This window comes from Anas platyrhynchos, chromosome 1, assembly GCF_047663525.1.
Source record: "Anas platyrhynchos isolate ZD024472 breed Pekin duck chromosome 1, IASCAAS_PekinDuck_T2T, whole genome shotgun sequence".
NCBI classification, from domain to species: Eukaryota; Metazoa; Chordata; class Aves; order Anseriformes; family Anatidae; genus Anas; species Anas platyrhynchos.
The window spans coordinates 163,396,353-163,409,703 of NC_092587.1; the positions used below are offsets into that span (position 1 = coordinate 163,396,353).

At 44.5% G+C, this 13,351-nt stretch overlaps 1 protein-coding gene and 1 long non-coding RNA gene across 3 annotated transcripts; one reads left to right on the forward strand and one right to left on the reverse strand.

The window, feature by feature from the left end:
* Nucleotides 1–5,413: 5,413 nt before the first annotated feature.
* LOC140001301 (uncharacterized) lies at nt 5,414–7,780 on the reverse strand. 2 transcript variants are annotated; one of them, XR_011806382.1, is made up of 3 exons: nt 7,196–7,780; nt 6,315–6,483; nt 5,414–5,938 (listed from the first exon to the last, which is right to left on the reverse strand). It is a non-coding gene; the product is annotated as an uncharacterized lncRNA (long non-coding RNA). The 2 variants fall into 2 exon arrangements; XR_011806381.1 differs by having other exon boundaries at nt 5,414–6,483.
* Nucleotides 7,781–7,897: 117 nt separating this feature from the next.
* Nucleotides 7,898–12,531, forward strand: KCTD12 (potassium channel tetramerization domain containing 12). Its single transcript, XM_027465271.3, has one exon. The coding sequence runs from the start codon at nt 8,107–8,109 to the stop codon at nt 9,127–9,129; it is 1,023 nt and encodes a 340-aa protein (XP_027321072.2). The 5' UTR covers nt 7,898–8,106; the 3' UTR covers nt 9,130–12,531.
* Nucleotides 12,532–13,351: the final 820 nt, after the last annotated feature.

Below are 13,351 nucleotides of genomic sequence, written 5' to 3' on the forward strand. Positions count from 1 at the left end.
AGCAAAAGTTTATAGCATATAGTCCTGCAGTTGTCTTGCTGCAGAGACGGGAAAGATAATTCCTCTGTTTAGCTACCTGACTCCCCCAATTTGTATTCATAAGCCAGAGCAATCTTTATTTTGTCAACAGCTTGCAGGTATACAAAGAGAGGAGCGCTTCTTAAAAATCTAATTCCTATATTCTTGAGGGCTTAGAGAGTCTGCAGACTACTGCAGTTAAGTGGCTGTGATTTGTTTGAGAATTCAGATGCTTGCTTCATTAAAACTTCATTAAATCTGAACACTTTCACTTTTCCTTCCATATATTTCTGAACATCCTGAGCACCTCTCAGACATTTACTGTGTTGGTATGTTCATTTTAAGAAATGAAGTATTACTTATATTTACATGCATGACTGAAAATCCCAGATGTTGTACACAGATAATATCTTACAGGAAATAGTAAGCAGAGTGCTAATTCCTCCATATAAACTTGGAAGAGGAAAGCACATTCAGAATTTTCTAGACACAGTAATTTAATCCCGTTTTGGCTTCTCCAAATAAAGAGCAAAATATGTGAGGTAAACTTCCTTAGGAAGGAAGACAGCCCTGTCAATCTTACTTCCAAATGAACCACAGCAACTCTCAGTTTTAATTTACAGGTAGGAAACAGCTGCTTTTCATTACTTTGTGCAATAACACCTCATTAGCACGGCACATCAGTAAGCTGGGGAACCATCAGCTATGCCTGACAAAGTTGATTCCAAGTTTCTTCGAGCTTGGCTTGAAAAAACAGAACTCATTCCAAGCCAAAACTCAAGTTGGGTTCTGCAGTGGATCAGGAGGTAGAAGTGCAAGTTGAGAAACACTGCAGAGGATGAGGGCTGGCACTTCATGAATGAAATTTTCTGCCAAACTCAGCTTTGGTGCTAGCAGAGGCTGACCTGCCATTTCACTTGCTAGGCAGAGATATTCAGCAGTTAGGCAGCACATCATTTTCCCTGCCAAGTGTGCAAAAATAAATGTATTTGCTATGATGTATTGGTTTATGTGGTGGGTCAGGGAGGGTGTCAGCAAGCAGGACGTCCAGCACCTCCTGTGGGTACAGCTGTGCAGCTGAGATGCACTGCCTACAGCAGCTAAGCACATCTACTGACAGTCTTCACTAACAGATGTCCCTACTGACATGAACCATGGTTGTGGGTTCATCTTCATGTGAGATCCTGACCGCATGGATGTCTTCGAGGATGTTTGGAGCAGTGAAAAACTGGTGGAGCTGCAGAGCATGCAGCAGGGCCTACACTCTGAGGCCAAAGAAGCAGAAATGAGTCTGGGCGTCCTAACAGTAAAGGGTCTGTCTGGTTTTGCACATATAAATTCTGTTTTTGTCATCTCCCAGGTGGGAATGTGAACACTGAGGCTCTAAAGAGACCTCATTAACTGCATCTCAGTCTGTGTCAGAGGAGATGAAGTCTGGTGGACAGATACTTATGGAGCCCAGGACAAAACTGGGCCCACCTCTGCCATAGCATCCCCATAGCATCCTTCAGGACTGATAACCTGAGGGAACGTTAGCAAGCAGGGAACTGTGAGATGTTAAATAAGCTTTGTCAAGCCATTCACTTTCTCACATTCCATTTAATATTGCTTGTTAGTTTAGGTGGGCTGTGAAACAAGCAGGGTTTGACACCAGTACGCTTAATTCTACAATCAAAGCTTAGGTAAAGAAAAAAATAGGGCAAACATTTTTTTTAGGTAGTCTTGTCAAAAATCAGTTGCCAACTTATCTATACTAGAGTGGCTGCTGTGGGCTCACACCAAAGGGCTTTCTTCCCCTCTGCATTTTAATGGATACTGTAAGCATCCTTGGTAAGGATTATGGTATTTCTTCTGTTAAACATAACAGGAATTTTACATCAATTTCAACAGAAAAAGATGCAAGGAGAACAAAGAAAATGTCAACTCCTGAGTCTGTTAAAGTGAACTATACCATCTAATTTATTTTTATCTAAATTAAAGAGTTAATATCGGTTAAGCACAGCTTACGTGGGTACAGTGACAGAAAGCCAAAGCAAACAAATTAATTATTGTTCACTGACCACAGGTATGACTTTGAAAAGTGCTGTTACTGAATAGTATAACCCACAGCTAAATCACAGCTAAAGTGAACAGATAGAATTTGTCAATAATAAAGACATTGTCACCGATGTCTTTATTATTAACTACTTTATCTTTGAAGAATCACTCAGTAGGAAAGATTAAGCAACACATTTTGAAAACTTCTGTTAAAAAACAAACAAACAAACAAAAACTTTTAGAACTAAGAAAAGGATTTAAGCAAGACCTGTAACCTTTGAAAATTACCTTAAAAAGTATTGTCTCTTGGATAGGTTTCATGCCCAGGAGTGACACTACCCTTGTGACTAGCTTCTCAATGGAACAGACTTGTGGGCAGTTCTTAACTTGCTCCTTTGCAAACCAATGCTCTCATCTTTTGATTCGAGCTTCCTCCCTCCCTCTTTGACTTCTGGCTTTGGACCACTCTCAACCTTGCCCAAGCCTTGATTCTTGCCTTCAGTTCCTACCCCGTGGCCTTCAGTACTGAGAGGCACTGCCAGTACCCTTACATCTCATACACTTACCTCTCACAATGAGAGAAAGTGGTACTCAGAAAAAAATGTGCTTTTTCACACTAACAACTAGTCTAAAGCCTGACAGACTCTAGAGGAAGGCAGGCTGATAATAAGTGGGAGTAGAGGTTGCTTTTGATATCCTAATTAGCTGTGTTAAAAATAGATAATGAGTTACATTTTCCATATGAGGAGAAACTCTTTTATTGAATCCTCATATGGTCAAAATCTAGGACACAGCGTAAGGCTGTTGACCCACACTGATGGTTGATGTAGAAGATCGATGTAGCTTTTACTCATGTTTGCAAAGGTCTGATCGTCTTTCTGTCACTACTGAGGTAGAAGCTGGGTCAGAATGCTATTTATTCACAGAAAGAAAAATTGCCAAGGGAAGATTTGAACATGTGAACGAAACATTTCACAGCGATATGGAAGATTAATCTCTTAGAGCCAAGGCTCACAGAGAGAACACTGACTTAAAACCACTCCATAGGGACGATGAATAATTTAGCACAGGAGAAAAACCGCACATGCTGTGCATGCAAAATATTATACCACTACATATAATAAAATGACGTAACTGTCCTCTGCCTTTTTTTGGTATCTGACAGAGCTGTAAATTCCTGATAACTAAAGCAGGGAAACAGGAAGTCAAACATCACATTTTCCTTGATATCATCTGGAAAGAGGAAGTTGGGGATACTTCCCCATTTGGTAAAAGGTCCATAGTCTCATTTTTTTGTGTCCAAATTCAGTGATGCTCAAGATTTGTGCAGAAGATGTCCTCTTTGATGCTCTTCTTTATTGAGGCAGAAATGACCTGCATGACATTGAAAATTCAAATTTTGGAAAGGATGCTTGAAGAAAATTAGTATGGCTTTGAACTTCACTAATTGCTGACTCAATTATGTTTCTCAGCCACAGTTGGTAGTTGCTCTGTATCAGCCAAGGGCCTGGAATATGGACCTGATGGCTGTCTGTCCTCCCTCTCTCTCTCCCTCCCTCCTTCAACCCCAGGCTCTGAAGAGGATTGCCCTCACAGAATTCTTCAGAGCAATGTCTGTATCAGACTGGCAGGAGCTCATTTCTTCAGCACTGGAGGTCTCTTCCAAACCCAAATTATTTTATTATTCTTGCTTCAGTTTTGTTCGTGCCTGAATGCGTGTATTTTCATAGCAGCTGGACCTCCTAGAACATGTAGTTCCAGCTAAACATATTCAATCATATATGCAAACACACATACACAGTAATCTTTACTAACAGATATTATCAGATACAACTTCATAGATAGCTTTTTCTTACAATTATCAAGAAATATGTAAATCTATGGATTTGTGTATTTGTGTTGTCCAGCTATAAATAGCACACGAGACTGAGTTTGCACAGAGCACTCTGTTTTGAAGGAGAATTATTCTGTCTTTGTGTGGAATAACACATAATTCAAGGTTTTTGGCAATGTTACTTGGTATCACTGGAGTATAACACAGACCCTGACAATTTAGCCCTGAGCAACAATTCAGAAACAGGAAAGGACTCACCTCACAGCCATCCGTTGACTGTCAGTGAACTGCATGATTTAGAGAGCATCTAAGTTTCAAATATGTGAAGTGTTCCCATCTTGTAGACAATAAACTCTGCTGTGGAACCAACACATTATTTTTCTTGCATCCTCTAAGCAAGATTATAAAGCTTTTATGAGCACAGTTGAGCCTCTAGTTCAGCTCAGGTCAGTAAGCCCGTTTGCTGTTTTTATGCAGGAGGCTAAATAATTTACTAAATTCAGCATTGAACTGTAAAGCAATTTAATCATATCTAATAGATGTTTTCTAAACAAAGTAATACCATTTCACATAACACAGACTTGGAGAAATAATAAATGCTAACTACCACATTTAGTTCAGAGTAGGGACGTGTTCTTGCTTTGCAAAGATTCATAGGAAAAAGCTGAATATAGTAATATCATAGTTTACTTCTACTTTTTTTTGTGACTAAAGAGGCATTTCTCTTTAATTTGGAGCCTTTTACATTTGTTAATTGCAATGTGGGTTTACTCCCACTAGGTGTTACCCTTCCCCTACGGTTTGTGAAGGAAACTGTCCTGCTTGAGTAAATCTGCACCAGATTACCCCCCATGGACGCTACCCAAAATGCAAAGAAAAAAAAACAGACTCGTTCTTCATCCCACACCAGCGTTGCTGGGAATCACGATGGAAACATCTTTCTAAACATTGACACAACAAATGCATCTACCCCCCGCCCCAAAAACTCACAACACAGTGAAAACTCAAAAATACGAAAGGAAGAAAATTGCTGGATCCTATCAGATTAAAACAGCATGCATCCAACACAGCTAGTCCCAGCAGACAGCTAATAGCAAACACTGAAATACGACCGCCTTACCTGAAGCAGTTAATGCTCAGAAATGCTTTGGTATCGCACAGTTAAGGAAATTCAACTGCACATTTATCGTCATAAAGCCTAGCCTGTCTACTAGATCATATTTAATTCTCTTTACGGGGGATGTATGCCTACCACGGCACTCTGTGGCATCCTTGAATGTTACACGTACTAATATTTCACTGCGTATCCCACACAAAATAAGAATAACACACTCAGATTATGGCTGTGTTATGCAACCAGTGACTGACACACAAATGAAAATAGTTGCATTTATCCATTTAGTACCCCTGGATGAAGTCCAGTTTTCCTCATTGGAGATAAATGTAGTCAAATACAAAGGGAGGGGAAATGGAGGAAAAAAATAGTTGAGTATTTGGTGAAACCTCTGAAAAAAATGTTAAAGACATAAATTTCAATAACTACAGCCATGCAGCCAGGCATAAGCTTCCTTGCATAAAGCTGCAGCAAGATGCCCAGAGAAGATAATTTTTCTGAAGAGAGGTTGCTTCAACCCAAATATTTCAGTGCTGTGCATATTTTTAAGCCCAGAAAAATCAGAGCTGTCTCAGGGACAAACTCTGCAAGTTGGGTCTTTGCCCAAGACTGGCGAACAAGCTGCATGAACAGTATCTATCTCTGGGAAGGTGAGTCAGGGGTCAGCTTGCATTTTGGAGCATGGGACGCTGCAGTGGGGTGGATCAGCTTGTGCTGGAAGACCTGGGATGGTGACCTAGGCAAGGTGCTTGTTGCAGCTATGTCCCCCAGCCCCTGTAATGTGCGTGGTTTTGGACATCATAAAGTGCCACATGGGAGCACCATGGGTCCTCTCTTCTGGCCTCCGATAAGTCGACAGGCAAGTGGAGGTAAAGCTCTGGAGAACTGATGTCTGAAGGAACAGCATAACTTTTTTCATTTCATTTGTGAAACTTCTGAAAACATGAGCGGGAAGATTCATTAAGCTCGGGTCTTAAAGTCTGCTCTCAGATCTAACAAAATAGCTCAGGTCAAATAAAAAGTTCAGGTTTCATGCATAAGTTACTGCTGTGTTTTTGTTAGCCTACGTTAACACTCACTTGGTTACAGGGAAATTAAGTTTAATTAACGGATGAATTAAACATCCCATTTTTTATACAGAAGCATCTGTAAGACTTGCCTGCTGGCACACACAAAATCTTCCACTGCAAATTCTGCTCTGAATAATTGCCCTCACGAGTATTATATGATCTCATCTTCTGGGTGCACAGTTTAATCACAGTGCTCTCAATAGAGAGCCCACACGAGGGAAGCCGAGTTTAAAATACAAACCTGTGGGAGGCTCTTGAAGTGGCTTCTTGCTAAGTATGGCCGGGAGCAGGGTGATGTAGGGGGGAACACACCAGATTAAGAAACCGAGAGGCAAAAGTAACTCCACGAAGCTGTTACCAGCAAAACACAATGTGCAGTTTTCAAGTGCTTTTAGTCTGGAGAATTGTCCCTAAAATAAGGAAACAAAACAAAGATCCCCTGTTTGCTAGCAGTTGTCATGTTATTTTTCCTTTTTTTTTTTTCTAGTGACAAACTTGTATCTTTAAATGGGTTCCAAGTCAATTTCATTCAGCCTTTTTATTTTTTTTTCCTGATCTTCCAAAACTACGGTTCTAACCTCTTGCCTATTCCTCTCAAAATAAAGAAGTGAGAGATGGAAACAAGTCGCTTGTTATAAAATGTCAGCAAAATATCAGATTAACCTAATTTGCCATTTTGCTCCCACAGATGAAAATACGTGGTGGTTGAAGTCCTGGCAGCCTGCTTTTCCACACAGAAAAAGCAATATTCCACACCTCTGGTACCTTATTCTTAGATTTGTGCAGATTAATCTCCTGTAACTTCCGAGTGTCCGGTGCCACAAGCGCACATCCTTCCTTAGAGCACGATACCTCTGTCAGCTCTCTCGCAACACACTGTTCCTTTTTTGTCATCTATTCCCTTTTCAAAACTTTTATTTCTCAACACCGTCTCTTCTTCCTCTTCTTCTCTTGGGCAAATTTAGCTTGCTTCTCGAGAACTAACTTGCTTTTCCTTCCGCACACATTTCTCAGTATCTGAAGCACTTTTAACCCCGTCTCTGCATCTCCTGATTTCTAGTTCGCAGACCAATGCATTAGGGTATTTGCAGTAGGGCAGGGCAGAGAGGGCTTCTTTCTCACCTGTGAAAGGACAGGAGAGCCCTGCCTGCTGCCTTCACGCTCCTCAGCCCCTTTTGTCCTTTCAGTTGTTCTCTCGAGGAAGAAACCACGCTCAAACTCCCAGAGGAGAGCAACTGAGCGCTCCAAAGCAGCGGCTCTTTGCGGCTGCTTGTAAAGAGACACGGAAAGGCAGACGAAATTCGAGCAAAAGCCCGAACCGTGAGTTAAACGCTCTCTGCCAACGCATTTTAAATAGGTGCTTATGTTTCGCGCAGATCCTGATGCACCTAGTTAACCCAAATTAAACCGCAGCTGTAAGGGCACCCAGCCACATACATGACCACACACACACACGCGAGGAGCCACGCTCACGGCAAACCGCTGCTCGACATGCGGCCGGGGGACACCCCATCACCCGGGGGTCCCTCCCTCTGCCGGAGCCGAGCCCCGATGGCGGTGCCACCTAACGGGACATGCTGCAGCAGCTCCCGCGGCTCCTGCACCTCGGCAAAACCGACCGAGGGCGGCGAGCCCGTGGCTGGTTCCCCTCCTGCGAGAGGGACAAGGGGCCGGGGGGCAGCCGCAGCCCCGCGCCGGGCGGGGAGGCAGGACGGGGCGGGGGGACGGGGCTGACGCAGGGTCCCCCGGCCGTCCCCGTCGCCGTCTCCGTCCCCTCCCCGCGCTCGGCTCTGCCCCCCGCCAGCCTCCCCCGCCTCCCGCTACATAAACGCGGCCCCGCCGCCGGGGCTCGCCGCTCGCAGCCCGACGGAGGCTCCTCCTCGGCCCCTGAGCGGAGCGCGGCGCCCGCCCGGCTCCAGGCACCGACGGGGCGGGAGGCTCCGGCGGCGGCAGGAGGAGGAGGAGGAGGAAGAAGAGGAAGAGCAGGAGGAGGAGCGGCGGCGGCTCCCCGCCGGCGGCGGGCTCCCTCCGGCATGGCCCTGGCGGACAGCGCCCGCGGGCTGCCCAACGGCGGCGGCGTCTCGCCGGCGGCGGGGAGCGGGGCGGCGGCGGCGGCGGCGGCTGGGGGGGGTCCGGGCGGCTGGGCGTCCTTCCCGGAGATCGTGGAGCTGAACGTGGGCGGGCAGGTGTACGTGACGCGGCGCTGCACCGTGGTGTCGGTGCGCGACTCGCTGCTCTGGCGCATGTTCTCGCAGCAGCAGCCCAGCGAGCTGCCCCGGGACAGCAAGGGCCGCTTCTTCCTCGACCGCGACGGCTTCCTCTTCCGCTACATCCTGGACTACCTGCGGGACCTGCAGCTGGTGCTGCCCGAGCACTTCCCCGAGCGCAGCCGCCTGCAGCGGGAGGCCGAGTACTTCCAGCTGCCCGACCTGGCGCGCCGCCTGGCGCAGGCACGGGCAGCCGCGGCCGCCCGCCCCGCCGCCCTGCACCGCGACGGCTCGCTGTGCGCCGACGAGCCGCCGCCGGCGCTGCTCGGCTACCTGGAGGCCGAGCCGGCCGACGGAGGGGGCGGCGGCGGCGGCGGCGGCAGCGCCGTCGGGGCGTCCGCGCCGTCGCCCACCGCCAGCCGCAGCCCCTCGGGCGGGCCGCTGCTGACGCCCTCGCAGTCGCTGGACGGGGCGGCCGGGCGGCGCTCCGGGTACATCACCATCGGCTACCGCGGCTCCTACACCATCGGCAGGGAGGCGCAGGCCGACGCCAAGTTCCGCCGGGTGGCGCGGATCACCGTGTGCGGCAAGACGGCGCTGGCCAAGGAGGTCTTCGGCGAGACGCTCAACGAGAGCCGCGACCCCGACCGCCCCCCCGAGCGCTACACCGCCCGCTACTACCTCAAGTTCAACTTCCTCGAGCAAGCCTTCGACCGCCTCTCCGAGGCCGGCTTCCGCATGGCCGCCTGCTCCTCCACCGGCACCTGCGCCTTCGCCCCCGAGCAGGGCGGCCCCGCCGACGACAAGATCTGGACCAGCTACACCGAGTACGTCTTCTGCCGGGACTGAGCCCCGCCCGGCGCAAGGAGGACAAGAAGCAGAAGGGACGTGGCCCCTCGCCCTCCTCGCCCCCAGCCCCTGCAGCCCCCTGCTCCTGCACGCACCTCCTGAGAGCCCCGGGGGTTGGGTGCCACCGTGTCGCGTCCCACCTTGGCCACCATCTCGTGGCCTGCCTGGGCCGCCGTGTTGTGGTGCCTTGGCCGCCATGGCGCGGCACGGCAGCCCTCTGCCTTCTCGCACCGCTGTTTTTCCCCCCTCACAGCCCCCAGTAGCTGTGGTGGTAGTGGGGAGGGAGAGAGAGCAATGGTAGACAAACACCCATCCCAGGAAGGTGTGTGCGTGTGCACAGCTCCTACCTCTCCTTGCACGAGGGAGGTGAGGGGTGGTAGCCCTGCCAGGGTGGGATATGAAAAACAAAACAAATCAAAACAAAACAGTTGCTTAGGGGCCAAGGAACCTATTTTTTTCCAGTTGCTTTTCAGCGACTTCTGTTGAAGGTGGCACAACAAATAGCTGTCTTTTCTCATCCCTCATACTCCCACTCCCCCATACTCCCAAGGTTCTGCCTTGTTGGGCAGATTTGCAGTGGTCCATTTTATTTCCCCTCCCCAAAGTGATGCCAACCTGTGAATGACTGAAAGCGATACCTGTTGGTGAAGGCTTGGCACAGCAGCTCACATTTAACCTGTAGAGATGAATAATGTTGCAGGAAGTGCGTGTGACCCTTTGTGACCAATTGCATCCATCTCCATACCCTCTCTTCTGCCTAAACCTCTGAACTTTCCAGGCTGTTAAACTGGGCCATGGCCTGCGTAGCACGTGCGTGAGGCTGATATGAAAGGACTGATTCCCTGGATAATGAACCACTTGAACTGCAAAGTGTCCTCAGAGACATATTTGTTCCCACTAAAGGTCAAGTGACAGCTCTTTGAAAACCTAAAATGCTTGTACATTGTAACTTTCACGGGTGGTGTGCAGTCCTTATGATTCTCTTGAAGTCACTGTCTGCAATATGCATAGAAAATTCAATGCATATTTCCTTAATCACCCTCAAAATGACTGGGGTGAGATAACAGCTAGGCGTGCTATAGTGAAGGTAGGGCCTTTTTCCCGTGAAGGTGAAACCACGTATATTGAATTGAAGCAGATGTACATTACAATTGTAATCAAGAACACCCTGCTTATTACTTTGTTTTTTCATTTTAGTGCTGTAAAACTTTGAAGCCAACAGAATCGATGCTGAAGCAACTTTTTTTTTAAGAAACAGTTTCTTGTTTTTCATGGCAGTATTATAGGGAAAGTGACACTGCTGAGAGTTCAGTACCTCTTCCTAGACACAGTCATTCTTAGAAAGCATTAAGCCCCATCCTTATGAAAACATGAACAATGCCAGCTTTCTTCAGGGGAAGTTACCCCTTTAAAGCTGTGTTCATGTTATCTAACAGTCTTTCTTGGAGGAGGCAGCTGTAGCTTGCTTTGGAACATACAATCTGAGTAGAGGTTTTTACAGTATGGAAAATGAAGCAGCTCTTTCCCATAAATTCCTGAAGATTTGAGTACAAAAGCACTTTAAAACCTGATTTTGAAATCTGTGTTGTCCGTTTAAGACAGTAACAGAAAAGTATCGTATATATATCCTGAGTATTGAAGAATTTAGCATATTAATGGTTGAAGTTGCATTTTTAAAACTATTGAATAACAGATTGTTCTAACCCCAAATTTAGAAATACTGCTAGCACTTGTATCTAACCAAAGAATTTCATTGTAGGTTTTTATTTTAAAAAGCTTAATTCCTTTGAAAAGAGCTATAGCTACGTATGCATTGAGTTTCAGTGCTTAGTCTTTGTGTTCACCACTTGGTCTTTCGCTAAGTACATGTACTATTGCGTAAAACTGAAAATAATTTGCATAGCCATGATTTTTTTTATGTTAGCAAGATTGTTTATCAGTGTGATTAAAGTGATGATGCACATATGAAAGCTCTGAATGTTGTCCAGTTGTAGATAGATGTATAATGGGGTATTTTTAAAAGGACAGAAATGTGTAACCTGTCATGTTAGATGAGCAATAAGACTGAGTGAGAGGCCAATACACCTGAAGACAGAACGAAACCTGTTTGTCCTATGCCTTACTCTGAGATGATTTCTTTGTGCATAACTTATTTATACCACAAGTGAAAGGATATTGATCACAGCTACTAGGTCTTTAAAATGTCATTCTCAAGAATAATGACTGTCTTTTTCTAGTTTCTGTTCTGAAGTACTTCCTAAGTATGTTTTTTAATATTTTGTATAAAATCAGTTTTCAGTAAAGTGTTAAAATTCGCTCTAGATGGCTTTCTTTTTTTAAGAATCTTGTAGCTTACTAAATCCATCATAGAAGCTATGAATAGGGGCAGTTTCAAATTGAACTTGTGATTTAGTGTATATATATACAGTATATAAACATTTTAGACGAATCATTTAGTTTTTTAATCATTTTAGTGCTACAAAATTTCATAATGTATCTCGCTGAACATTTGCATATTACGCTGTGTACATAATCTGGTAATGTTTTATTGGATTCCTATTCCTGTTTCTAAGGACAAAACTGAAAATGAATATCAACATAATTGTAGAACTGAAATTGATGGCATATTTGCTTGAATGTGAATCATAACTAAACTTCTAGGTGGTTGAATGCATCTCTAAAACAATGATTGCCTGTATTTTGATCAGTGAATGCCTACCCATTTGTTGGCAGATGACCCAGAAACTCTCGTATTTTTAAGCAAAAGTGGGTATAATAAAATCATGAACTGATGATTTTTATTTTTTTTAATATTTGTGTTTGTGCTCAAAACTCTTAAGCATGATTACTATTAGGCAATGGGCCCCCTCATTTACTTATGAGTTATCAAGACCTTGGTTTAAAATGATAGTGCCATAAATACAGTAGTCTTTTATGACATGCCACAGAAGCCTAGATATTTTCTTAAATGTTAATCAGTAATTTCAGTCAAATTTTTAAGAGGTAGAATGCCCCGTGTGAAGTCACTGAGTTTGGATAGTTCCCTCTAGTGAGAGCTCAAAGAGATGTCAACAAGATGACTCTGCTAATCTGTTAATCTGTGGAAGGACAAAATCAGAGGCACACTGCTGGGGTCCTGTATATGGTATGTCGCAGTTGTTCACAGTTCATATTCTTACAGATAAATGCAGTAGCATTTGTAAGTGCTATTAAAAAACAAAGGCAGTCATTCTTTAATTGGAAGTTAAGGCATAGGTCTTTTTCACTAATGCATATCATGAAGGGTGACCGCAGATGTTTGATAGGATGTTTATATTTTTATACATGTAGATAACAAACCACTTACTCATTCTTACTTTCTCATGTATAGCATTGAAAATAAAGATCCTCCTAGGAAACATGCTTACCAAATTATATTGTTTTTCTTTAAATACTAACGCAGTTGTGATTTATGCTGTCCTTTTTACTCATGTTAAAGATGTCATTAGATTTGCATTCTGTTCCACAGTCTCATATTCATAACTTCAGCAAAGGCTCCTAGCTGATAAATAAAACAGAAACACTGAATAAAGAAGAGGTATTTCTAGTAACACCCATAGCATGACAAACAGAAATGTATAATGCTCAGACTGCATATTTCCTTTCACAGTGTCACAGAGAATTTTTGTGGTACTACTCAGCATAAATCAGTCCTCAGTAAACCATAGTGACTAAATAGCTTAATCTGAAAAGTACAAAATTTTATTTTACATTTTTTTAATGAACCCAGAAAATAATGAAATTGGATACAACATTCATGTAATGAAAAAAACATTAATACCCAAAGAAAGATCTGAGAGAAATATGTGCAGAAACTGTCAAGGAACAGAACGGTGAGTGTATTGGCTGCCCTATGAACTATTATAATCCTAGTGGGATGTGTTGTGGTTGGATTCATAGGAGATTAATAATGAATTGCTTGTAAAATCCACTTGTGTAAAGCATCTGTATAAGTAATAGATCTTTCTTGGGTAGAATGGTTATAATGCAAAGGCATGTTGATCAAATCATTTTGTTTGATGGATTGTATTTGAGAGTTTTGTTATCCCATAATACAAGAAGGGAGGTTGTTCCATAAGCAGAAAAAAATTGTCTTTTCTTCAGGTGTAGGTCTCATTTCCCTTATTTTTCAACTTCAATTACTCTGATCAGCTGAGTCCCCTTTGTTTTATTTCTACTAGGC

Coding starts and splice junctions, on each gene's coding strand:
- KCTD12 (XM_027465271.3), top strand. CDS start 8,107: ATGGCCCTGGCGGACAGCGCCCGCGGGCTGCCCAACGGCGGCGGCGTC.